Source organism: Augochlora pura, chromosome 3 (genome assembly GCF_028453695.1).
Source record: "Augochlora pura isolate Apur16 chromosome 3, APUR_v2.2.1, whole genome shotgun sequence".
NCBI classification, from domain to species: domain Eukaryota; kingdom Metazoa; phylum Arthropoda; class Insecta; order Hymenoptera; family Halictidae; genus Augochlora; species Augochlora pura.
Window position 1 is genome coordinate 15,404,549 of NC_135774.1, and position 26,908 is coordinate 15,431,456.

Below are 26,908 nucleotides of genomic sequence, written 5' to 3' on the forward strand. Positions count from 1 at the left end.
GCGCTTTCAAAACAGCTCGCCTCTCGTCCCCCGGCTTGTGTATATCTAGATCGGCGCGTCATCGGACGGTTTCTAGAAAGTTCTATGCCGCCTGTTGCATTAATTAGCCGGCGCGCAGTTCTATCGGGCGTAATTTGAATAGACGCCTTTCACCGGCTCGGTTTCTCTTTGTCGACGAAAATAACAGGATCTCGGGTAGATGGTGGAACCGGCCGGCGACCGATCCCCGCGATCAAACGCTCTCTCGCGAGAAATAGAGAGAGTGAGAGAGAGATTCATCGGGAACAACGGTCCCGCGTGTTCGTCGCATTAACGCTCATTTGCGAGCCGATTAAAAGTCGATTTATATTCGTCGGAGATTTATGCGACGAGGGGGGGAGAGAAACCGCGATACAGGGACAGAGAGCGGAGCCGGTTTTCACGGCGGAGACGTGCGAGCGACGTTTAATTCGCGTTGTCAAGGAAGAAGTCTCCTGGAGGGAGATAAACGTTCCTTCGTCATACACATGCACGCGCGCGCGGGCGACCGGCCCGCATACGAGCCGTGCACACGCCAAAGCCAGGCAAACGGCTCTCCGCGACGACGACGGTTCGTTGAATTTTTCCCGTTGTTCCACCGCCCGTCCCGGCCGAGATTCAACTTCGATTCCGACTCTCTCTCTCTCTCTCTCTCTCTCTTTCACTCTCACTCTCCCTCCCCCCCTGTCGTCCTATCGCTCGCGGAAACGCAAATGCTCGAAGTGGCGGAATAAATACAGCGACGCTCGCAACGATTTCCAATTTCTCCCACTTGTCCTTCGATTTTCAGCCAATATAACCATTTTTCGTAACCCTCCCGCCCTGGCTAAATATACTCTCAGATATTAGGACAAATTGCCGCCGACAGAGTTCGTACAAACGACAGCGCGCTCGCGCGTAGCCGTATCGTTCTATCAACCCTTTTCCCCCCCGGTTTCGCGAGATCTTCAAGAGTTCTTTAAACCTGGTCGGCTGTTTCCTTTTTTTCCCCGGCATTCTTGTATAATAGCGATCCACCTCTCGGCGAGACTCTCGCAACTTTTCTCTGAAACATTCCCCGACTATCATTCATAATATTCGAATGAAACGCGTTGGAGACCACTCACGCAAAATACATCGCGGAAGTGTTCGCGAATACTGCGAGATAGAATTATAAACTGGAAGTTCCCACAAAGAGGTTCTCTATATCTCTCGCAACTATGCGCTTCGTGCCTTATTTTGTTGGACGGTTAGCAATTTTAAATATTAAATTTCTCAATAAACGGGTTCCTTTATTTTCCGAAAGGAGGTACAGACTTAAGATCGTATCCGACGAGGAGGTTCGTTTTTAAGGATTCCGACCACGTTTACATGAATCGGGACCGCCGCGCGACGTGCAGAAAATTAACGCGATTAGGTCTGATTTATTTAAAGAAGTTTCCACGGAATTGAATAACCTGCATTTAAAATGCGATGGAATTCATTGATTTTATAGAACGGTTGGTTCTAAATAGAAAACGATTCGACGAATTGTAGAGCAGATGTTAATTAGTAGAACAGATTTCAATTTGGAGACGACGTCAGCTTTTTAATGAATACCGACGGAAGAAACGGGGAAAGAGGCAACGAGATTGCCGCTAATATTCGCCGATCGCAGCAGGAAATTCGAAGTGTATGCATCTGGTAATTAAAGAGCATTCACTCTGCGGGTACTCGCGGGTCTTCGAGAGTTTCGGAGCGAGTTCGTCCGACGATGGGGCCGTCGAAGGGACGATCACGGGGTGGAGGGGTTTCTGAGAAAATTGGTAAAGACCGTGCAAGGGTTGGAAGTGGCCATGAGGCGGTTATCAGAGCGGCTATTAAATCGGCTGGCGGCCGATTATACAAGCGGCCGGATAATAGCAGGCGCGTTAGGGGGAAGAGAAGCGGATCGTCGGGAGCCGCGGAAACTCCAGCGCGCGCGGCGGTTGCCTTCGTAGCCGGTCGCATCGATATTATTGTCGCTCGAACCGACGAGCGTCGCGACGCCACGGCTTCGACGTCGTTCCGACGACGACGCCTTCCCTTCCCGGCGGGACGACCCTGCAAAATTACTGTCCCGGAATTGCCTGCTCGAATCGCGTCCGCAACGCGCGCGTTCCGCGCCTCGCATCCGCGCGGCCGCGTCGGAAATCTGTGCTCGTCTAATCTAATGAAACTGCCGCGAACTGTGTGTAATTAAGCCGCTGCCCCCCCCCCCCCCTCCCTCGCGTCTGTAGCACGGAATGAAAGCGGAGCCGAAACTCCGACGAGCAAACAGCGGGACGCGAACGTCCGGGAATGCGAGTTTCACCGCGGAAATTGCTCCGACAAATAATCGACCATCGAACCCTGCCCGTCCCGCAATGATATACCGGCCAAGATGATCGAAACTGCGACGGAGAGAGACTCGCGTCCGGGCTCGACGCCGGCGAATCCGCCGGCGTCGGACCCGTGTTTATTCGGCGTCGGTCGCCGTTCGGCACTGATATCGTTAAGCCGGCAGGCGCGATGAACCACAGGTAGCATGCTAAACGAATCGATTTCCATGGTAAAGGGGTGCGCTCGGTGAGAGTTAACGAACACCGTCTACCTTTGCTTCTTTAGTTCGCTTAATCTCCTGCCCACCGCCTACCCCCTCCCCGCCAGCCCCGGGAAAATTCGCTCCTCGGAAAAATCCGTTTCGCTGCAACGCGAGGAATATTCCATCGGATTCCCGGAAGATTCCCCGGCGATACAATTTTTCATCGCGCGGTCGGCGGCGGTGCGGTCTACCGAGAACATCGTCGAGGATATTTGATCACCCTAAATGACTTTAACTGTCTGCCGAGATTTGAATTAATTACGGGCGGCGGGCGGAAAACAGGAGCGAAACGAACCCGAGAGCCGGAAGTGGCTGCGGCGCGTTAAGTAGAATAGCGTGCGAAGTGGAAACGGAAACTTGCGTCGGCCGGCCGAAGAAGAAGGCGTAGCGAGAACTTACCCTGAACTTGCCCAGGGAGACCATGGCCAGGACCAAGTCGCCCGGCCCACGGTGCCGAGCCCGCTGCCTGCTCATTGACACGACGTACGTCAAAGGGCTGGCGTCCCTCAGCTCCGCGTGGCCTGCAACACCTAACAAGATTATTGATTTTGCCACCGCGACTCGCGTAAACGTCCCTCGGGACCCGGCGTCCGGATACCGGGCTGAAATTTGCCTGCGTCACCGCGACGGCACGACGTTGATTTAAAACGCGCCGCCCGAACCGCTCTTTTGGAGCAGCTTCCACGGTTGATCTATCGCCCGAGGCGTTCCCAGCTCGAGTTTTACGGTCCCCGTTACCTATGATGTCCTCCCGCCGACACCCGCGTAAATCTTCATCCCTCCCAAGCGCGCTTAGCCGTCCTCCACGGACGCCGCAGCCTCAATCTTTAATGCGACCACCCGTTATTCTATGTGCAATCGCGGTTCGCCGAGGGTTCCGAGCCGGAGTGCGCCCTGAAATCTTAACCCACTCGTCTCTCCGCGTCCCGTGAGATCCTTGAGAAATGCTGCCGGCGATCATGTGCATTAAATTAACCCGTTCGTATCATTAGCCGTGCAAATGCATACGCTCAACTTATCTCGAAAATGCTTCGGATCGCAGGATCGTTTACCAGACAGAGGATCTTTATGCAAGTTCCTTGTTTCTGTACGCGATATTACCAAGAATTAGAGAGTATAAATATTGTTACTCGATTATCCGTTTCCTGATATCACAGTTCGTTTGGCCTTTAACCTTTGACCTCTTGACCTCTGGACGTCGATTGCATAATATTATCACCAGCGCGATCACAACATGCGTATAATGGCCTGCTCCTGTGCATAAACTATTACGTACACAAAGGGCGCCCAGCCCATTAGTCAGTAAATACTACTAATTATAATTTCGGTAATTGAAACAAATTGTAAAACAAAGGATGAGAAACCGATTGTATCGGCCGGCTCGGCATGGACCACTGTTCGAATTAAAATCGGAGGTGGTTCGCTTGTTCATTTTCGAAAGTAGCCAGGAGCGAAAGGGTTAAAAGGTGTCGTTCGATCGAACGATGCCCCATCGGGAGTTAGCGGACGCGGGGGCTGGGACCGCCGGGAATCCCGGTTTACGATATTTTCGAAGTAATAAAACGACGCCGGTCAGTCGTTGCACGGCACGTATAACCGATACCGCAACAATAGGACTATTCCTGGGGTAGGATTTTCGCTCGATGGCTGCCGGCTGGCCAGCCGTAGGCCAGCCCTCAGCCGATAACGCGGACGGGTCTGAGCCGGAGATAGCGTCGGGTCTCGGGGGCTGAAAGTCGCGAGCCAAAAGCTCCAGAAGCGAGAGACGATGCTCCCGTGATACAGTCCCGTAAATCTTTATCGAACGGCGAACCCCGCTTCAAGGAAAACGCGCAGGAGTGGAGAAGCCTCCTGCTTCGCCCACGCCTCATCTTCGTGCCCGGAGATTGATCCTCCTGCTCGGCGATTTTACGAGCAGGAAGCTACGCGCGTCGATCCGCGAGGTAATTAACCTTTTTTTTCGGGACGGTGAAACAGGAGAGCCGTACAATGTATCGGGAAAATCTCACGGGGGAGGAACTGTTTTTTTTTCCCGTCGAGTCCCGCAGGCCTGGAAAGCCCGGCACGCGTGCTCGTTCCGCACAGCTCCGGAAATAATTGATTTCTCCCGGTGTTATTAGTCGCGGGGAAACTCCGGTGTGTTTTCGGCGAACTGCCGGGAAACTGGTAGCTTTTTTTTCCGCCGGAGTTCCCGTGGTACCGGCTGATCTAATTAATTCTCCAAACTCGAACCCGAAACCCGAAGCAGAACCCGCAGCCGCCCGGAGCGCCTTATTACGTCGCGACAAGTTTCCGGCGAGCACAACGGGACCGAGAGCCACCGGAAGCTCCTCCGGAGTCTTTGCTCAAGTTTATATCTTAATACCTGATTTAGCGGAGCTCTCGCGCCCGCTGTAATTACTCGCGTGTTGGTCTACCACCTCGTTTCTCACGCTACCCTCCTATCCGGTATCGATCCGCTCGGACCAGCCGAACCTACTCGATCGAGAAGCATCGCATTCTTCCTCCTCACCCTTGCTCTCGCAGCAGGCGACCCGGCGCTCCGACAGAGAGTCGAGAATCTCGCTGGCTTGGAAGCTCGTCCTTTTTCTCCTGGCGATCGTGTTCACGCTCCTCGCCTTGCTCCACGTGGAGAACGCGCTCGGCCCCTTGTTCTCGGCGAACGTCAGGTTGTACCTCAGCTCCTTGTCCCCGGCGAGCAGGATCAGCCTCAAAGAGTTCCCGGAACGTTCGATCATCTTTGTCATGCTCTCCGCCCAGCGCCACCCCTCCGACAAGAATTCCACGATCCCCAGTGCCGGGGTCGTTTCCCGAGACATAACGGACTCGCAGAACGCGGACAAGGAGCCCATCTCGGATTTGTAAGTCTCCTGCTTGCTTTTCCAGCTCGACGCGTACCAGCAGTTCTCGTGGAGGCTGTAGAACAGGGTGCTCAGATACGGCCGCAGCACCGGCTCCAAGTACTTCGGGTCGTAGTCCATGGCTGGAACAATAATAATTAACCAGTGCTCGGTAGTTCGAACGTTAATTACGTTTAAGCTCACCGAAGTACAGCCACTGCAGCAGCATCTTCGCCATCACCAGGGGAGAGTCGAGGCTCGCGTTGGCGGTCTCTCTGTCGGCTCTAACCTCGTCGATCAAGAGACCAACGGATCGATCGAACTGGCTGCTCGTGTTGCAGTGCTTCCCCTTCTTCGCGTCTCCGGGGCGTACTCGCCGCCTCGCTCGTCGATTGGTTATCGCGCGAATCTGATCCTTGGCCTGCGTGAGCACCAGCTTCACCAGGAACACGAGGCTCTCCACTTGCTCGCTCGCGTGAAAGCCGCACTCGTGGAAGTTCAGGTACGAAGAGTTATCCGAGTAGTCCTGCGGTCAGAAGCAGAAGATACTCGTCCGTTCGAGCTCGAGCTGCCTGTACCGTGCAGTCTGACGGTACGCTACCTGCGCGGTGAAGTATCTCGCCTGCAGCACTTGCTCCAGTATCAAGCCGAGATATTCTAATTGTCTGGGACTGTAACCGTAGTCCGCGTCCGCCGTGCCCCTCGGCAAGGAAAACACGATGTCTCGCCACCTGGCGATCAACTCCGTTTCCATAGCCTCCAGAGGTCTCGGCACGTCTTGACCTGGAGATAGAGAACGATGGTGTAGCGTCTCCAGGTACGTCTCCAACAATCGACAATCGGACGCGTAGGAGTCCTCGTGATGCACTATACCACCTGTGAAGTAGGAGCACTCGGTCAGATACAAGGAACGAATTCCGGGGATCGAATGACGACGCTGTCAACCCATCGTAGACGGGACTGTTTGTGAGGAATTCTTGAAAGTACTAAGAAAGGTGAAGCAACTCTTATCCTTTCACCTTTTGGAGTCGGAAACATTTTAACTTTAAATACAAATTTAATAATATTAAAATTAAAAATAATATTAAAAAGACCCAAATAAATTCGAATCTGCAATATTCGAGGAAGGAACAATGCGTTTGCTATACACATTTCGAAACATTAAAAAATGCTTCTCACCGTCGCTTGTTCGATTTCCGTGTAGCGCAGTGGAAATATTGATCCGCTCGATCTACATACCTCGCCCATGTATCTGTTACAATTGGCTACTACAATCTGTTTCTCAATTTGGACGAGTCTATCGGAACACGCGATCTCCTATGTACATTTCGCGTTTCATTTGTATCGCAAAGCGGTCGACATAGTCGCAATTCCATCATCTTCGTTGCTTCGAGTTCTGTACGGTAAAAACGGCCGAGTTGCTTTTCGCGGACAGTCGTCCGCGAAGAAATTAAATTGCGATAGGTACGGCGGGAGGGTGTGTCCGCGGGTCGCGCGAAGGAACGTAGAACGGCAGATTGAAAAATGCTGATGAGATATCTATCGAGGCGTATCGCGTACCGGCTTATGGACGCGCACAAATTGCCGATACGTTCGCGATAATGGTACGCGTCGTTATCGTCACCAATTAAGGATTTCCATGGAAACGAGACGATCCCGCGGGCCGTCGACGCATACGCGTCGCTGTGTGCATGTCACCGTGATATCGATTGTCCTATGGGTAAAAAATAACGACAAAAAGGAGGATGAGTCACGCGGCTGAAACAAAAGACCACGCGCCACCGTTCCCGATCTCTCTGTTCCGCGCCGCAAACCGAATTACCTCTCGCGCATTGTAGCATCGCGTTGCACCGCGGTAGAAAATAACACCTCAGGTTCTGGCATTTCAAAGCGGTGACTATCTCGTCCAGCACCAAGAGAACGTGTCGCGCGAGGGTGTCGGGAGCCCAACTAGTCAGCGGATCCGGCCCGGCCCGTTCCAGCGACCACCGATGCATCGTCCTCAGGATCTGTCTGGAGACCACTCTCAGCCGGTCCTGGGAGCCACGGTCTCCCTTCCTGGCCTGTTGAAAAACAGAGAATCAATATTCCCGCCGAACCGCCGAATTAATTTGAAATAATAGAACGGTCGTTCCAATTGCGTTCGCCCAGCAACGGGGAAAAGTCTCGTTTCGCCGGCACGGAGGGTGCTAGCCCAACGAAACCGGAAGCCGGATAGAGGGTGGCCACGGCCGCGGCGAGATGGAAATTTTTCAAATCGATTCAACTTTTCTCATTACGTATTCACCGGAGCTACGTGTTCGGTTACCAAGGCCGGCCCGGATAAATTATTACCGAGTCGCATCCAGCGGCTGCGTTTTTATTAAATAGCCGAGGCTCGGAGAGAATGAGGTTTCAGCGCCGACGTCGAGACACCGGGATCATCAGGGGATCGAAGCAAGGCGCGAGGAAAACGAGGGAAAGGCCGTGTTTCGAGAAATAGGCCGAAGAGGCGCCCTGCACAGGGTACAATTACTAAACAGCAGAGAGACGTCTTCGAGATGTCTGTATCGAGACATCTTCGAGACATCTTATTTCAGACGTTTTCAAGACTTCTTATTTTACACATCTGTTTCGGAAAGTTTCTAAGACGTCTCAAAAGCGTCCCGCACTGAAATACGTTTTAACAAAATAAAGCAACCCCAACGAACGTCAATTTCGAATCGTGGTACGCTCGGATCTCGGATGAACGGAAAATGGACGCCTTTAAAACGTCGCGACCCCGTTGGGTTGTATCATACAAGCGTTGAATTATGGTCACGTCGAATATTCCCGTGGATGCAGACGTCAAAGAGAGTGACCCAGGGGGGGCCAGGAAGCAGCTCCGCGCTCGAGAAAGGGAAATAAATGATACGGCGGACTGCATCGACCAAATAAAATCCATCGGGAGGAAGTGCATTTGTCGCGTCGGAAGCGGAACGCGGTGGAAACTTTCCGAGGAGATGGAAAAAGTGTCGAAGACGTGGGCGGCGGAAGCCGCGGGATTATTTAACGTATCTCGGACAGCCGTTGATCCCACCTTCGACTTTGTAGGATTGAAAGGGAGTCCCTCGCGCAGCTGGTGCAAGATTTCTATGAGCACCGACTCCGTCAAGCCTGGTACACTGTCGGCGGCGTAGTGTTGACTCATAATTTTCTCCGCCGCTGGAACACGTATTCCCCAGAGAGTTGCACGGTCTTCGCAGCGTGCACCAGGGTACGGTCCAACGGCCACGGCGTACATGCCCTGGAACGACGACGAGAAAACGAGGACATGAGATAATACGGATCCGCGGATCTGAGGGTCTAAGGAACAAACCGAGAGCACGGATCTTCAGACGCTGAACCGTGCTGGACTTACGCTTTGCGCGGCGGTGTAATGAAGAAGAGCGTCGCAGTGATATAGAGGCACTCTACGGGGATAGTCGGCCGAACTGGGCCAAGAGGACAGACCGACGCCGATTAGCAACCGGACCTCCACCTCGCGAGACTTGCACTCGTCCAACGCGATCCTCAACAGTATCCCTCCGGAGTCCTCTATCAGCGCCACTCGATGATCCCTCGGCTCCGGCACCGGTCCGTCGGGAACGGCTGCGAACAGTTCCACGAGCGATTTGCAAATCCGCCTTCATCGACTTCTCGAGCAGCTGGCCGTACACCCCGGACCGTAGGCGTGGATTGTTAAAAATCGCGTCGTTAGCCGCGGCCGTTATTTCGCGAGACGGTGCTCTGGTTGATTTACGAGGCGTTCTTTAATCCAGTTACACAGAAACTGGGCATATTTCGTGGTGCTCGTTACACAAAATCCTCTGTGGTAGTTATTAAAGCAACTTCGCCCGGGCGTCCTGTTCTGATTTATAGAACACTCGGTGTGTATCGAATTACCGGGAGCCGGCTCGCGCATCGGTTATTTCGGTTAGAAACAGAGGGGAAGGGACAAGAGACGAGGACGAGCGAGAGGGATGGGAACGGGCAGGACGAGAATAGGAGAGGAGGACCGCGAGGGAGAAGTCTCGAAGAAGAAAGTTCGGTGACATGCGAGAAGCTCGCGGGGCGCCGGACGATAGCACGACATTGATAAGGGGGAGCGGAAGGGTTCCCACGAAATGAGGAATCGGGCTGAGTGATAACGAGGCGGCAGGCATTTCGTTCTTGTTTACGATTCGCCGGTAGCGGGCTGCTTTTGTTGCCCGCAAAGATAAACGTGCGGTAATATCTCAAGATGGGAGAAGGCGCTTCGAGGCTTCAGCGTTATCCGCGGTAGGAATTTATCGTGCGCCTTTTATCGTCGTTAATTAACGGCGGCGTTTAAGTTTCCCGATAATTCAGGAACACGTTACCTGGCCCGTAAAATATCCGACAGCGGTTCGGCTGCTTCAGTATTTTGTCGAGCACCTCGGCGTCCACCACTCGTCCCGGTGATCCGCAACTCTTCGCCGAATCGACGTTGTCTAAAAAAATAAAGAACCGCGTGAATCCCAGGGAACCTCGGGCAGAATCTGCCGGGCGGATCGTCGCGAGCAAAGTACCTCGCTTGATAGCGGCGGCCAACAAATTTGCTAATTTCGCCTTCACGAGATCCCTCCTCAATCTCCCGGCAGCATCCGTGAACTCTTGCCAGGGCTTTGCTCCTGGCCCGAGGATCTTCAACCGAATGAAGCCTGGCAGACTGGCCGCCGCATCCTCTTCGACGCTGACCCCAGAGATTTCTAGCCCGGAGATCGCGGTCGGCGTAGACAGCGCGTCTATTCGCAGCAGGTATTCGAACTTGAGCCGCTGCACAGAGAAAAAGATTGGGCCTCTTTGCGTCTCGTTTCGGAAGTTCGCGACCGGTGCGGTCACGGGTTTTACGGTGGCTCCGGCGTTACCTTCATCCTCCGAGGCTCGTTCAGCGAAACGAGTAACGCGGACGAGAATCTCCGGTCAAGATTTCCAGCGGCCAGCATCAAACGTTGAACCAATCTCTCGACGATAGCTTCGATCGCGGCAGCGCTCGAGGAATCTGTAACACGGCCGACGTTCTGCCATCAGCAAAAATGAAAAGACCCGCGAGCAAGCCTGTCCCACAATCGAGCGATTTTCGCAACGATTACATGCGATTGCCCGCCGTTCAATGTTTGGAAATTCGCTTGCTGGAAAACGGAAGCATTATTTTCCGTGACATTATTATAAATGCGTCCGCGAAACATGTTCTACACTGATTCCGAAGAGCAAATAGCCCACAGCATTGCGGCCGTATTGGTCCCCGAATTCGATATGCGACCGGCCGCGTTGTTCCCCGACGCAATCTCGCCGCGGCTCGTGTTGAATCGATGACCAAGATTTATGGAGAAACTCGTTAAACATTCACCGTTTTGAGGCTCCTCGACCAGTCCGCGGAAATATGCGTTCAGGTTATGCAGCTGACCCTTGGTGAAAGCGAGCTTCGTGGCCATTAATCGTGTGCCGCCCTTCGCGCACGAAGGTCCGCTAGGTGAGCAGCCCATCCTCCTCCGGGAAAGCAAGGATCACGCGCGGATAAACGAACCGCTGGCGGCCGCAACAGGGCGCGCATATACTCCGGCGAAATCAATGCTAGTCGGCTAAAACCAGAGACGCAGAAACCGTTCGGAACAGCCGTTGTCCGTTCGAGCATGAACGCGCCCGTAGAATCTGATTTCGCTGGACCAACTAGGATCGTGGGACACGCGATAAACCGAGAATCGATTTTCCGAGGCTTAATATGAAACGTTCGTTAAATCACGCAGCTTCGCTCTCGGCTCTGTCCTCGAACAACCGGAACTGGTTCTGAACGGTCCCAGACATGCCTTGGGAATGCACATTCCCCGCTTTCTCAACGAATTCCGTGCATACGTTTCCGTCAGGCTCGCCGTTGCTGCACTCCGACGATCGTTGCGTTTCTGGCCCTTTTTCCTCGCGCGATCTTCTCTTTTTGCGACGAAACGTTTCGATGGATTTACTGCACGATCTAACGAGCAATTAACAGGGGGTGGAACTTGTAGCCGGGTCAACTATGGATTCTGGATCTCGCGGGACGAACGAAGCGCGCCGGGTCTCTGTCACGAGCAGAAACGAAAGGATTCGGGCTCGATTTACTGTTAATACGTACGCGGAGAGCGACGACGAAGTCACGAGCATAGATCCACGGCAAATACTGAACGAACGCTATATCACGGAGCAAAGCCACCGGGTGACGTTTCCATTCCATCCGGAAAGATATTGACGCTCCACGATCGTGACCATGTAAATGCACCGAACGCCAATTATTATTCAGCGGATCGGCTAACAATGCCATCCCAGTGTGTTCGGTCACCGGAATTACTTCCGATCCTGATTGTGTGCGCTCGACTTCCGCTCCCATGGACGTATTCCTGTCTCACCTATACATTATACTACCATTACCCTCTGTTTCTCCATCTCTTTGACCACGCGCACATGTGCGCAACGAGTTTTCGATCCGTTAACCGATCGAATCTGTCGCCTTAGCTTCTCTCAAAAACGTAACAATAGCTTCTCTGACTAGCAGCGTAACAACCCGAAATCGATCCTCCAAAATCAAATCGGATTTCTTCGCGACATCGATTTGAATTTATTGATTTGTCAACAGAGTTCAAGAATTTTTTTAAATCAGACTGTAGCTGTAGTAAAGTACAATCTCGCGCATATAATTCAAGCCAATGAGACTCAAAGAGTTTTCAGACGAAGTCTGTGATTTTGAAAAATTTTTATTACTTATTGAAATATGTATGTTTCGGTCCATAAGTCAGGCTATTCCAATGTAACAATTGGAATTTTAACACTTAATCTAAGTATTGCACTCAAATGCTTGTTTGAACACAAAACTATCTATAAATACATTTTTGATTTTTAATTTGGGAAAAATTTCATCTTTACGACCATCGAAACCGATTCGCCATCTTGTAACTGAACGCCCTAACTAAAACGCTTCTATTTGGAGAAACAGAAGAGTTATAGGAGCAGACGTGTTCGTCTTTACCAATAAACAATTTAATTGTTACAGCAAGACAGACTTAGGACCCGCACAAACATTGCATTTTATTGGCTTTTTCTCTCCAGGGTTTCGGGGACCCAAAACCCCTTTACCATTTCGGTGACGTGCACAACGTTACCGATAGTTCACGAATTTCAGCAGACGAGCAAGAAGCGAATATCCTACATACTTAATTTCTACTACGAATTATCGCAGACTTTTAATTTTAAATTAAGTTCAAAAAGAAATCCGTGATTTAAAGGATTTAAGAGATCTTAAATATGTGATATAAATCTAGGTTTTCTCCAGAACTGTTATGAATCCTTCCGCCATTCAGTCCTCATGGCCATTCTAGAACGATTATCTGTAACAAAACATAATTTTATAAATATGGAAACTACATTTGCAAAATAGAGATATACAATTTTACATCGTTATTCACATTTATAAACTGTTTACTTTGCAGCCATAGCTCGATATAATTATCGATTTCGAAGCTGTTATTACGATAACCAGAGAGACTAAATTTCTTAAATATCGGTAACGATGCGCGCGACACGGAAATGGTAATAGGGCTTCTGAAGCCCCATTTTTGGGTAACAAAATAATCCATTGAGTGTTAAACCTACTCCTATATCTCGTCTGTGACGTAACTATATATGTGCATCGTATATACATTAGTCTATTCTTCTAGAATAATTTGGTGTACGTACACTACATAATAATAAATTAGCGACATCTTACAGTGAATACGAAAAGAATTTTGATTCATTGATCTAGGAAGCTTGATCATACAAAAGGTTGAGGTCCTCGCGATCGCAAAATGGCACGCGGATAGTAAAAATTATCAAGAAATATAATAAAAAAATATTCACGGCGAACGATCGTATCGAATGACGATGGCGTCGGCTTACGTTAAAAATGAGCAAGGTAAAAATCGTATTTTTCGCTGTGTTAAAAAATTTCGGTTCTCTCGACGAATAAACTATTTATAACCTGTAGGATGTAAACAACCTACATTGCTCAAAATGTAAGCCGCATTCTGATACTTATTCTGTTCTATACCACAATGAATTATCGAGAAATTCATGTGATATCAAATAAATGTTTCATTTGATGTAACTTGATGGGACTGCTGTAACAGTAATATCTATACCTTGGTTCCATTTTGATTCATCAAATTTATAATTTCTTATCGCATACATTGTTACACAGGTGGAACATTCATCCCTGCTAGTCAACGTCCAGATGGTACATGGCGCAAGCCACGGCGTGTGAAAGACGGCTATATTCCACAGGAAGAAGTTCCATTGTATGTGATGATTTGTCAAACAAGCGTACTTACACTGTTTGAGTTCTATACCGCATCCTCATCGTTGTCTTTTCAGATATGAAAGCAAAGGAAAGCAAATAAAAAATAAACCCTTATACCCAGTAGGTGCAAGCCCAGAGTTCATAGCTGAGCACAAAGCTAAGAAAGAGATGCTGCTGGCAGCCAAGGCTAAGACGATTCCCGGTGCTGCAGTGAAAACAGAAACTAAGAAGAAGAAGAAAAAGAATAAAAATAAAACTACCGAACACATAACGGAAGAATTGGCTAAAACCACAATCACTGAGCCAGGACAGAAGAAAGAACCGCATCAAAACAATAAACAGACCAATGCTAAACCATTACCAAATAATCAAATCTCAACACCGAAGCCAAATGTTACTAACCAATCTGATACCGCAATAACAGACCCACAGAAAAGACTAAAGAATCTAAGGAAGAAGATCAGAGAAATTGAGACATTAGAAGAGAAGATTAAGATAGGGTTACTGAAAAATGTGGAAAAAGAAATACTTGATAAGGTAGCGAGGAAAGCCGAGATTTCGAAAGAGATTAAACGAATAGAGGCGAGTCAATAGAAGAAAAATGTTGATAAATCTGTTTACACACTTTCACGAATCATCACTCTTTGTAGTTGTACCAAAACAAATGTGTATTTCTTAAAGTTAAAAAAATTTTATTACAGATTTACGTAACATCGTACTTTCATCCTCTTTATACAGTAAATAAATAGCAATAAAAAAAAAGATGTACATTTCTATGAAAAGATTAAAATTAGATACTAATGAATTTAGTACACTATCATGTCACTGTGTGAAAGACCAATCGATCAGATTTTAATAAAAATAAATTGTTTTCGCATACCGTACGTTATTATTTATGTCACCGAAAATAAATGTTATGTCACCGAGACACGGATTCATTCATTTTACCGCACAATTATCCAAAAATGCGTGTCCGTGTGAGTTCTATTCGTGTATGAAATGCTAGGGAATTTATACTTTGGACGCACTGCTCAAGCGTGTAACTAACTTGTATACAATCGCCTGTTGTCCGTACACCACGCAAACGTGAAGAATGTTTCTAAGATTTAATCGAACATTCCAATAACCTTTTTCTTTATGAAATTCACGTATGTACACGAAATCCGCTAACTTTTATTTAGTATTATTAGATTTCGAATCAGAATGAGATCGCGTGAGACTGAACCAACCAAGCGATCGCGATGCAGATTGAAAGAAACGTTCGTTGGTTGACCATCAGTGAATGAATAATTAATGAGATCTAATTAATTAGAACTCAATGCCTCTCGGCAGCAAACCTGAGTGTGTTAAGTGTGGGACTCGGGAAACCCCGCTTTGGCACTCTACTGAAGCCGGTAACCTTTGCAATGCTTGCCTTGAAGAGGAAAGAAATTCTGAGGCGGGAACAACTACGAAAATCGAGGAGGAAGACAAAGGAGGATCGCTGAGACCTACCAGGAGAAGTACAAGGATCACGAGATATTGTAACTCAAAATCTGCTGGGCCGCACAAAGTGGTACCTAAGGGGAAAGGACGAAGAAATTTATTTAAGAAAACTGTACGCATATCAAGAATTGTTAATCATTGAAAAATAGCTACAATTCTACCTTGTTTCTTTACTTTCTTTTTCTTAGCCAGTTAAAGCACCAACAGCCACAGCAACTCCGGTTACAAGTAATTATGTGTTCTATAAAGGCACTTATTTTCAAGTGGGTGATATAGTCTCTATGCAAGATATTGATGGAGGAATCTATTATGCCCAAATTCGTGGCTTGCTCACTGATCAGTACTGTGAAAAAAGTGCTGCTGTTACTTGGCTTCTGCCTACCACAGCAAGGTATAACATTATATAAAGGATAAGCATATACATGATGTCTTACCCTGCATATTTACTCTAATCATTAGTATTTTAAAGAAAGAAAAAATAATATGTATGAATTATATATTTAGCCCACCACCAGATGAAGGATTCAGTCCTGAAACATACATTATAGGTCCAGAAGAAGACCTCCCACGAAAATTGGAATGTATGGAATTTGTGATGCATGCACCATCAGATTACTATAAACTAAAAAATTCACCGTATCCACCACCACTCACTGAAAGAGGCAGTGGATACGTATGGACAACACTTAGGAATGAAATTGCTATATCTAGAAAATGATGTTTTATTTTGTAATTCTATTATTGTAAAGCTGTTAGTTAAATAATTCTTGTGAATCCTTGAAAAATAAAAATTATCATGCAGTATTATAATATTTATTTAATATTTTTTTTGTTACAATATAACATTGGTATCTAACATTTCTGAATCATTGAAATGGGAAAATGTTCATAAACGAGATAATAGTAAAGATACTGCTTTAACATAGCAAAGAAAATGCATTTTCATGGATTACACTATAATGGAAATATACTTCTTTTCCTTTTAGTAATGTACAGGAATGATGTAACCTTTTTAAACATATCAGTAGTTTCTAGATTTGTAAATCTTTACCTTTTTCTTTTCATATCTTGAAAATTCTAATTCAGTTATACTCCAACTCTTCTGTATTAAAGTCAGGTATAAATTTTTTGAAATTTCATAAGAAATGTCCTCTTCGCAGTCAGAAAACGATTTTTTAGGGCCTTCTGAGACAAATCGATCTTCGTTCTTTAATTTTGGTATTGTTGAGAAGAAACATATGGAGAGTCTGTAGGCAGTATTGGTGCACTTTCGTTCGATTGTAGGGAAGGAAAAAAAACCCTTGTCGTGGTATCACTCGTACTCGAAATCGTAGTAGAAACCAGTCAGCTCGGAGCCAACGAAGTAACGGCTGGTCAGAATTTGAGATCTTTTATAGCTTGTGGCAAGTCAGGCAACTTCATATCCTTTATCTGCTGTGGTATATTCATATTCTTGACAGCAGAAACAGCACGCGCCGGCGCTGCTGTGATTCCTGCCTGCACATACCAGATGGATGGAAAAAATGGAAAACGGAAAAACTTTAAGGAATGACTTGAACATAATTTAAATAGTAGAAGTAAAGACAAATGAGTAGCTACGCAGTACATATTTTATTCTTCGAGCATAGCGACGTATACATTTGCATTAAGGCACTGTTATCCGAGCAGACATTTACAAACAATAGCACCACCATGCGTGTTATGAGTATTTGTTTTGTAAAGCTACGAAAGACTCATGTTCAGAAACTCTTGGTAAAAAAAGAGATAAAGAGAGATCACAGATAAACTATATATAAAGGAATGAGAGTGTACAAAATGGTCTGATTTTTTTTACTGCCGATTTACTTAGGGAGGGGGCCCCAGAAGGACAAACGGACGAGGTGAGCAAGATCGTCCTGATTTGTAAGTTCCCTAAAATTCATGTTAGGTAAATCAGTCCTACCACCATATGAAACTGCTCTACAAAACATTCCAATGCATGCACAGCTAACAAATAAACTGCTATAGGCTGTTAACTTCTTCAAGCCCAAACAATTATGCTCGATGAACTTTATACGTTGTTCCATTCATGATTTATTGTATATGCAATCGATATTGAGTCGGGCCCAAAAAGTTAAGGGATGTTTATAAAAATTGGTTATCACAAATATGACTAGCTCAAGTTAAATTTGATCACAGTGCACTGCTATCTTATGTACAAAATCGATTTTCCTTGAATACTCATAAACTGTACAAGTAAAGCTTGAGCATTCAAACAAGTGTCCATCTTTGAGATATCAGATATAAAAGAACTACGTACCTCTTGTTTTTCCAATTTGTTTTGATCATCGATCCTCGAAAGTATCTCAGTCATATTAGTTTCTAGAACCATTCCACCCATCACCAGTTCATTCAATATATAATGAACCTTGTCTACATGGAAAATTAGATCCAGTTCGCATACATTCTCAAAACATTTGTCCAGTGTCTCAACAAAAACTTGTATCAAATCTAAAATTCCCAACTCTGATTCTGAACTATCGACACAAAATACAAAATATAACGTTGCGTAATGCCGATAGATCAATTTATAATCAGATCCACCAATTAAACTGCCACCTTCCAGGAAATTGCAAACATTGTCGTCTCTTTTAGAAACTAACTGAAATGTCTCCTTTATAATCTGTTGCTGCATGTCCTCGTTCTGAAGAAAGCAAAGATATTTTAACAATCAAAAATCTACGACACGATCGAAACCCCGTGCAATTTTACTTACGAAGTACTGATAAAATTTGGAGAGCCTTGGTTTCCCATGGTTATTGAAAACTAAAATAGCCTTAATCATGATTGACGATTAATTGCTAAGATAAGAGTTGATTTACTTTTCTTTAGCAAATACATTCATTTGCGAATGATTGAATTTCTAGTGAACATTGTATTGCACACGTAAATAACTCAATTTAACGCTGTCAGTTCAACAAATCCTCTTCACGAATCCTAACCATTCTTCACTTCTTTTTTATCGTCTTTAATATAATCTATCAATGCGTCGTGCAACGCTTACGTTGTAAGTGAACAGTATCGCCAATAATAATTCCACAACTGTAGATTACAATAATCAAGTTCAACAAATCAAAATCATAAAAACATACGTTCTCTCTTGACAACTACTGTTGCGCATGGCGTAAAATCGTTTTCTAGACCCCTATCGTACACATACCGGAATTACAAAAATCTCCGATCTGTGGATACAATACCACGTGACCATATCATCATCTAAATCAGTTCAACTTTTTAGCGCCAATCGGCACTGTTAAGAACTTCTAGAAAACGTGACCGCTAACGCACGTGATGCATACATATTGTGAATAATAATATATTATCATATCCATGTGCGAGGAATGAATATAACATAGAAATAAGCAAATATTTATTACATACCTCGATTGGTATATAATTTTAGAGTATGAATTTTTGTTTCAACTCCAAAGTAAAGTCATCTTACCACATCATCGAAGCCACATTTGAATCGTTAATGAATTCATCTTCTTGAGTGTTGCATCGAAATTATATCAGAAATTATATCAATAAATCGTACCAAAACTGCTTCTACTCCATATATGCTTTAATAAAACAAAGTAGAATATAATAAAAATGACACATTGTTGGATTAAAACGGAGATATTTGAATGAAATAATCACTGAACGTGCGCGTGCAGCTACAGTTTTCGCCATGAAATATTTTAGTGTAGATGAAACTGTCACCTTGATAAATTATTTATGTATAGATTGTGCGGAGAGAATATTATACAAAGAAATTTTAATATTACGCAATCGTATTAAATAATATAGCAAAACTCATATACTGTATAAAGACCATGAGTATAGTGCCACGAGATTTTCCGCCTACTGCCCCAATTGAATTTATGTTCAATATAGTAATGGATCCTACTCTTGCGTACTACCAGGCCACATCTCAATCCATTAGCAGGGATTAATATGAAAATTTTCTTTGCTCTGATTGGTTGGCGATTTACTGCTAAGACAGTGCCGGGGTCAGTCAAAGGAAAACAGAAAAATTAGGGAGTAAGCGAAAGAGATAACGCTTGTCTCACCCTCCGCGCTTGCGGACATATTCTTTCCTCGCGCCAATTTGATGGATATCATTCCGTTTCTCTCCATAGTATCTCGTTCTCTTTCTACAGTACTTGCGCGAAGCTGGATGAGCAGTAAAATGGTGGGGATGCGCGAGCCAGCTTAGAGAGACGAGAAGTGTGCAGGGGTAGGACCCATTCCTATACTTTGCCTTTACAGAAGAGCGCGGATATAGAATCAGTAGCGCCAATCCAGTCAAGTCCAGTGACTCAGTGACTGTCAGTGACTGCACGAGTCACTGCGGTGCATTTGGGTTCGTTGCAATATAAGTTCCTTTATTTTTTCAACTTCTCGATTATAAAAATGTATTGTCAAAATTATACGATACCTTTCCACGAATCGTAAATTGCAACATACGACGGAACCGTAAATGAAGTGCTGCCAAATGCAGCGAGACGCAATCATCGAATCTCAAAGGTAAAATTGTTTACAGCATATTCCATATAACGATGGTATTTAACAGTATTTATATTAAATTTCTATTATATGTTAAGTTCTATATTACTTGTAAAAGCAAGTCGTTTCGTTTTAACATAATATATAATACTGTCGTGCGAAAACAGTACTGTAAACAGTATTAAATTCTACATTTATTTACTGAGAACTTTTTAATGCATCTGTTTTAGAATCAAATATGTTTGTACCGATCAAAGATTTGAGGCTTTCATAGCCCAGCAACATGTAGTTCGTATTATCAAGGCTATTGGATATAAGCCGTGTCCTGGTAATGTAATTTCCAAATGTCTTGCAAGCATTGTGATTGTTTAGCTGATCAATTAAAAAATCGTTTCGATTAATTAACAAAAAAAGCAGAATGTAAATAAGCTCCACTATATTGAGTGGAATATCACTGAGCACACATTGGTATCAGTGTGTCTTCGATCCTTTGATGAAGCTAGTAGTTATGTATGCCAAATATTAATGAAGTAATTATGGTGAAAAGGCTGTTTGTAATAATGCTTCAACTTATCCATTGTTACCCATGGTTCTCCATAATTCTTAAACTTATAAGCACAGTTTGATTTATTACATCATTTCTTACCAGGACATGACATTTATGATTTGATAACGTTATCTGAATTGTTTGCTGACTATGTAAATGACTTTATTAAGCATAAACTGATTGGAACATTGAGATTACATTAAAACCTCTAATAGTATGAAGTCACATTATATAATATTATTTCAATTTGTATTAATTTAATATTGACAATGTATAATGTTTCTGCTTAGATGGACAGATTGCGACTATTGCCATTGGAATTACCATCAGCCACTAATATAAACACTAATGGAATAGTCAAAGGAAAGTCATCGTTTGTCCGGAGATTAGCAGTAGGATTTGTCATTTTGGCTACATTAGGTTTATTATATGTACCAGCATATCATTCTGCCCAAAGCCCATTCTCAGGCTTAGGTGAGACTCCATCCCCCGCAGAGTCTGTTGGTGATACGCATTCAGTAGCATCCCTGGGTATGCATTCACTAACATTGCTTGAAATCCTGTTACAATATAAACTAACCAGTCTTGATCCTTGACTATGTTTTCACTGTCACTTTTCTGATGATTGATTTTTAATTAATCGATATATCTATAGATATAGTTTATAAGAACCTTTATGAGATCATGTAGAATTATAAAAAATTTATAAACGAATATTATGCCTATAGAAATAAATATAGATTCTTATATTCAACTATAAATGAAATTAGATAAACAAGAGATAGTAGAAATTATTTGAATTTTCTTCTCTTGCCTTTTTACTGTAGAGCGCTTGAATATAGCTGAAATTGAATGGGTAATTTTCTAGCATGTTAGAAAAAGCTGAAGGAACAATAGGATATGAATAAATCTATTTCTGAAAAAAGAATCAATTTTTAAACAAATCTTTTTACAGCACAGCTGCAAGGATGGACATATAATACTTCAAGAGATCTGTGCGCATATATTCATCCAGAGAATACAACTTCAGTTCTAAATCCTATTAACATTTGTTCTCCACCACCATATCTATTAATAGTTGTTTGTTCAGCTATTACAAATTACAATGCCAGAACAGCCATACGGAATACTTGGGCTAACAAGACCATTCTAGAAACTATATATAATTCAACAGTAAAAGTAGCTTTTCTTTTAGGACAAAGTGACAATGACACACTGAATGTATGTATCAATGTGTCTTTAGAATGTTTTTAATGTTCACACTGTAAAAAAAAAATGTGACTACAGTACAAATTTACAGAATGTAATCGCTGATGAAAATCAACAATATAATGATATTATTCAAGAGAGATTTTATGATACATACAATAATTTGACATTGAAATCTGTTATGATGCTGAAATGGGTAACATTTAATTGTAAACAAGCTAAATATCTCATGAAAACTGATGATGACATGTTTGTAAATATTCCTATATTAATGAAAACATTACAATCCAGACCACAATCTACTGATACGTTATTGGGATCTCTGATTTGCAATGCAAAACCCATTCTAGACCCCAACAACAAATGGTAAGTAGCAAATGATTACAGTATGCTTGTAAATGATGAAATTTGATATAAAAATTCATATGAGTTTATTTGTTAGGTACACGCCGAAGTATATGTACTCAGAAAAAATGTATCCTAATTATTTGTCAGGTACTGGATATGTAATGAGTTTAGATGTTGCCCTTAAATTGTATCAAGCAGCACTAACGATGCCATTACTTCATTTAGAAGATGTTTATATTACAGGCCTTTGCGCAAAACGCGCAAAAGTCCGGCCTGTAAATCATCTTGGTTTCAGTTATATACCAAGGAAATTAGATCCTTGTATATTAAGAAACGTTATAACAGCACACAAAGTGAACTCGTTTAATATGTATGTAATATGGAACAAATTGCACGATACAAATCTATCTTGCAATAATCGTTCTCATACCGACAAAAAAGCAGTCAAATTAAGCAGGAAAGGTAGAAATGTTGGATATTACATAGTGAAAAGAATATTAAGCAACAAATGCGTTTAAAATAATTAGCTTTTTAAAGATTGAATCTGTTATTTATTCTTGATTTAGTATTTGTTAAAAATTAACGATTCAATGAATACAAAGATCTGAAATAGATCAAGGAACGTTGTCTCAGAAGTTAAGGTCTGCATAAATATTATTAATAGATCTGGAAACACTTTAAAAGAACTAAAAGCCGTGCTTCCTTTAAATTTCATTCGATGACACTATAATCCCTGCTATATATTTTTACAGCAAAAAAGACTTGCATTTGATGTTTAACAATAATTAATGAAGGTTTTATACGGTATTTTTCCATTTAAATAGCAGTAGTTGTTAAGAAAACACTGTCAATTAGATTTCTTGTATAAACAGTTAAATTCTTTGCCTAAATGTATAAAAGTTTGATGAGTCTATCATCTATCCAGCTTGCATTTTAAAGAGAAACTTTAAAATCACACAAGAATCAAAGAATCTATAATTTAAAAATATGTCTGTTGATTACATACAATTAACATAGCCAATTGTAAAAGAAATTTTTAAAGAATAATACAGAAGGTCGATGGTAATTTAACATATCGAATTGCATAGCGCAGATTGCCAACAGTTTCCTCAATCTTATCATGCTTCCTTGAGAATCTCATTAACTTTAATAAAAGTAGTAACTACGACTAAGTTCTGAAATCCTAAGAAGAAGACTTACATGTATTCTATGTTGATATTATGTACATACCGTGATGTTTGAATATTTGTATTTTGTTTCAAATTGTTCTTATATTTTTATAAAAGATAATAAATTTCTATTGGACAATATACTTACATTCCACGTTATAATGAACACGATATTAAATTACGTTCATTGTTTCAACAATACGATGTGTAATTAAAATTTATCGGAATAAGTATAACAATACAACAAAAAATACATATTTAATGCTTTTTAAGTGTATTATAATAGCACTTATTGCCTATGTGAAAAATAAATCTCATCGAAATATGTATTTCATTTATACACATTCTCGAAGAATTGTTGTATATTTTGCTATTTATACTCAATGTTGGTAGCTTCTGATAAATCTATTCTATGAATGAAGAGTTTATTTTGTTTAAAATTCATCTATGCTTAATGCTATACCTTTACAAAATAACGATAATGTATTTCCATTTAGATGCTTCGTTTGTTCCAAGAACGATACTATATAATTGTTTCATTTAATGATACTCCTTATTGACAACATTGCAAAAATATGTAAAAGCAAGTTCATCCATCCAGTTCTTCAATGAATGTGTCTCCTATACGATATTATTGTCAAGGCAAGATTATGGATACTTCTTAAAGTATCAATAAATGCATATACAACAACTACCGCTTAAAAAATCGATGTACGTAGCTTAATATATGCGATAATTTATATATTTAACTATAACACATAGTGTACGTCAGACTTTTCAGGAATTCATTAAGATATACTAAGATTAGTCTAATAATAAGAACAATTGCAGTTCAGCCATTCTAGGTATTTAAATTTATTATCATTTAATTGATAATGAAAACGTAAGATAAACAACACGAATTAAACAGATTCTATTGAAAAATACACACCTAGACCGTCAATATTGCAATCAATTATTAGCTCAAGGGTGTATTATACATTGATAGTAATATTCTTTCATATTCATTAAGCTTCTCGAGTGAGACTCATTCACTAGCATAAACGAAACTAAGATTACTCATAACTCTGCGGAGTATAATAGTGGCCTTAGAAAATTCGTTTTATTTTGTACAAATATATTGCTCGTGAAATTAAACTTTATAATCTCTTAGCACGGTATGAAATTTGGTGCTATATTATAGTAATTAAATTATATGTTTATTGTATAGACTCGTACATGGATCGTCGTTGAATTTTTTAAAGAAACTTTGATCTCTTCCATGAGGAACATTTTTTAACAATAAATAATAATTAAAAAGATTTACAGGTTTCTTTTTTATGAGACGAACTATATACAAGTATGGACAGTATTGATAATTACGAAAATAACAAATTTACATTAACTGTACGAATTCATATAAATGTACAATCGATTTGTTACGCGTATCTACCAAATTTTCAAATATTTACTTGTCCAATAATAAATTATGTAACAATGAAATAAGAAAAAATACATTAAAAGAATGAAAAATCTTTTTCTTGAATTGTTTTATTCGGTGTGGAAAGCCAATGAAAACTTTTCAAGTTTTATAAAACTGTGATACTGATTACAAAATATTTCGTGACAAAATTTTATTAATATATCTAATTTTAAGAATCATTTAGTCTTCTTATTTTCTGCCACTTGTAGCCTTTTTATCTAAATAATCTTCCATTTTCCTAATATTTTTGTTCTTTCTTTTATTAGCCTTCTTATTTTTAACAATTTTAGTCACTTCTTTTGTTTTATCTATTGCAATATCATTATCTGCCAATTTTTCTATTAAATTTCTCAATTTCTTTTTCCTATCAATCTCCTCAGGAACATTTTCAGTACTGACAGTAATAACTTCAAAATTCTCTATTATATTTTGCATCACCTTACTTTGTTTCCTGCGAAGCTTTGCTTTCTTCTTTTTCGATATTTTATAATTTAATTCGTTTGCTTCATTTCTTGTGTATGTATCTGAAGAACATGAATAAGGAATTGAGTTCACATCTTTATTAGAACTTAAAGGGGATTCATTATGAGGAAGTTCTGTATGAAGTATAGAATCTACTATGTCAGCATCGGTTTCTTGACTTTGACACTGAACAATTTCATTTTTTATATTAAAATTATTCGTTTGGTAATTCTTATTCTTTTCCTTTTTCCTTTTCTTTGTTTTGTGTGTGGAGCCATGACTACGATCCTCTTTTAGTTTTCTATTTTTTCTTATCACCCAATTATCTAACTGCTCCTTTGTAGGAAGTAGCATATCATCAATTTCTTTATCTTCTTCCTCTTTCTCATTGCCATAAACGTTATTATTTACCAGACCTTTTTTTTCCTTTCTCGCTTTTTTCCCTTTTAATTTTGATGTATCTACGGTATCATCTATATTGCATAAAATATCTAATTGATGTGTCAAATCATTTATTCTTCTTTTACGTTTTCTTGAACTCCTAGATTTTTTTGAGGTACCCTCTTCTTCTTTCGACGAAAGATTAATAGGTAAGGTTTCATGCATTTGTAAGAAATTTCTCTCTTGTTCCTCTAATCTTTTTAATTTACCATTTAATTTTAAACCGTGCCTAGCTCCCTTGTGAGCAGTTCTGCCATTACATATTTTGAACAACTCTTCGTCTGTTAAAAAAGTTGGTTGTACATTCTCCTCATTTTTTTCTATTTTAGGAACATTTGACTTATGTTCTTGCACCAAGGTACCATTAAGAAGTGTGGAGGTTTTGAGAAAATTTCCATAGCTAAATTTATTTTGAGATAAATGTTTAGGCAACTCATTTTTCTTTTCTTCTGAAACAGATATGGATACACCTTGCGATTGTGATTCAACCGTAATGTTTTTAGCTGCATTATTGAAACCAGTTGCCCACCACTCATTCCAGTCTTCATTTTTGTGTCCTATTCCAACTGAATCAAATTTAAGCTTTGGTTTCAATGCATTTGCAATACCATTTTCATTTTTTCCTAGACCTTTGCCTGTTTCCACGCGGTATAGTAAATAATTGTTAATAATTGTAAGAAAGCAATTCATACGACAAATGTCATAACTTATTTGATACCGTACCTTCTCTCCAACCGTATTTTAAAAGCTGTGCTTTCGCAAAATCCGTCATTTTAATATGTCTCTCGGAGAAATTTGAATATTATAGATATAGCCTAAATCAGAAGACGTGACTAAGTTTTTTAATATGTAACACTGAGGTTGAAGAACCTAGTATATCAAAACTAACATTGTTTTCCAAGTTTATTCCTACGGCCATCACACGGGGGCGTTGCGATAGTATTGCACGTGGAACATTTCCCGATTCGCAGTACATAGTAACTTTGTCCAATTTTCGTCATTCAAGAAATATTTTCCAAATTCCTGAATAATTTTTAATATTTACAATCTACACGTAATAAAATGTACCTTCATTTCTCTCGATGAAATTTATGTTATTTAAGAACAATTCGTGTTAATATTCTGATTTTTGTTAAATACCCTGTATAAGCGTAGATGCGTATGCACATATAATAGTTATAGGATTTTTAATTAGTTATATAACTATTCAAGAGATGAAAAGTTTACAACAATCACTTAGAATATTCAACGTTCTCGTAAACAAAAGCTATAATTACGTACACTATTAATGCAACCATTGTACTTATAGGCATTCCAGAAAAAGATGTTCAACACTGCGTCGTTCAACAACTCGTTGATTTGACGTTCATGCGCCAACTGTTCATGCACAATGTCTTTATGATATGCATCTTGTTAGTATCAAACGTTAACACGTACATTTGCTATGATAATTTCATCCACCCCACCATTATACAGCAGAATTTATTTAGTAG

The 26,908-nt window shown here is 41.9% G+C and overlaps 6 protein-coding genes across 11 annotated transcripts; 3 read left to right on the plus strand and 3 right to left on the minus strand.

Annotated features, from left to right (window-relative positions):
* Nucleotides 1-976: 976 nt before the first annotated feature.
* Nucleotides 977-11,373, minus strand: LOC144467656 (uncharacterized). Its single transcript, XM_078176546.1, has 12 exons — nt 10,808-11,373; nt 10,326-10,459; nt 9,987-10,233; nt 9,798-9,908; nt 8,819-9,048; nt 8,498-8,704; nt 7,262-7,502; nt 6,041-6,315; nt 5,644-5,965; nt 5,112-5,582; nt 2,999-3,120; nt 977-1,063 (listed from the first exon to the last, which is right to left on the minus strand). Exons 1-12 carry the CDS (start codon nt 10,941-10,943, stop codon nt 977-979), a joined length of 2,583 nt encoding a protein of 860 aa, XP_078032672.1. The 5' UTR covers nt 10,944-11,373.
* A 1,871-nt stretch (nt 11,374-13,244) lies between these two features.
* On the plus strand, nt 13,245-14,690 carry Pym (partner of Y14 and mago). Its single transcript, XM_078197596.1, has 3 exons — nt 13,245-13,378; nt 13,664-13,760; nt 13,837-14,690. The coding sequence occupies exons 1-3, from the start codon at nt 13,342-13,344 to the stop codon at nt 14,354-14,356; spliced, it is 654 nt and encodes a 217-aa protein (XP_078053722.1). The 5' UTR covers nt 13,245-13,341; the 3' UTR covers nt 14,357-14,690.
* A 139-nt stretch (nt 14,691-14,829) lies between these two features.
* Nucleotides 14,830-16,051, plus strand: LOC144479090 (GATA zinc finger domain-containing protein 1). The gene is made up of 4 exons (XM_078197595.1): nt 14,830-14,910; nt 15,075-15,359; nt 15,436-15,638; nt 15,752-16,051. The coding sequence occupies exons 2-4, from the start codon at nt 15,081-15,083 to the stop codon at nt 15,963-15,965; spliced, it is 696 nt and encodes a 231-aa protein (XP_078053721.1). The 5' UTR covers nt 14,830-14,910; nt 15,075-15,080; the 3' UTR covers nt 15,966-16,051.
* On the minus strand, nt 16,045-18,501 carry Or (AP-3 complex subunit sigma-2 or). 2 transcript variants are annotated; one of them, XM_078197597.1, is made up of 3 exons: nt 18,003-18,478; nt 17,547-17,930; nt 16,045-16,744 (listed from the first exon to the last, which is right to left on the minus strand). In XM_078197597.1, the coding sequence occupies exons 1-3, from the start codon at nt 18,069-18,071 to the stop codon at nt 16,622-16,624; spliced, it is 576 nt and encodes a 191-aa protein (XP_078053723.1). In that variant the 5' UTR covers nt 18,072-18,478; the 3' UTR covers nt 16,045-16,621. The 2 variants fall into 2 exon arrangements, with proteins under 2 accessions (XP_078053723.1, XP_078053724.1); XM_078197598.1 differs by lacking the exon at nt 16,045-16,744 and adding an exon at nt 16,840-17,158 and having other exon boundaries at nt 18,003-18,501.
* Nucleotides 18,502-19,551: 1,050 nt separating this feature from the next.
* Nucleotides 19,552-24,566, plus strand: LOC144468136 (beta-1,3-galactosyltransferase 1). 2 transcript variants are annotated; one of them, XM_078177365.1, is made up of 5 exons: nt 19,552-19,798; nt 20,615-20,855; nt 21,280-21,545; nt 21,625-21,899; nt 21,976-24,566. In XM_078177365.1, exons 2-5 carry the CDS (start codon nt 20,615-20,617, stop codon nt 22,397-22,399), a joined length of 1,206 nt encoding a protein of 401 aa, XP_078033491.1. In that variant the 5' UTR covers nt 19,552-19,798; the 3' UTR covers nt 22,400-24,566. The 2 variants fall into 2 exon arrangements, with proteins under 2 accessions (XP_078033491.1, XP_078033492.1); XM_078177366.1 differs by having other exon boundaries at nt 20,615-20,798.
* Nucleotides 23,336-26,793, minus strand: LOC144468135 (uncharacterized). Of its 4 annotated transcripts, none has more exons than XM_078177361.1 (3): nt 26,697-26,793; nt 26,139-26,230; nt 23,336-26,050 (listed from the first exon to the last, which is right to left on the minus strand). In XM_078177361.1, exons 2-3 carry the CDS (start codon nt 26,185-26,187, stop codon nt 24,702-24,704), a joined length of 1,398 nt encoding a protein of 465 aa, XP_078033487.1. In that variant the 5' UTR covers nt 26,188-26,230; nt 26,697-26,793; the 3' UTR covers nt 23,336-24,701. The 4 variants fall into 4 exon arrangements, with proteins under 4 accessions (XP_078033487.1, XP_078033486.1, XP_078033489.1 ...); XM_078177360.1 differs by lacking the exon at nt 26,697-26,793 and adding an exon at nt 26,305-26,428; XM_078177363.1 differs by lacking the exon at nt 26,697-26,793 and having other exon boundaries at nt 23,336-25,861; nt 25,945-26,050; nt 26,139-26,249.
* Between the last annotated feature and the right edge of the window lie 115 nt (nt 26,794-26,908).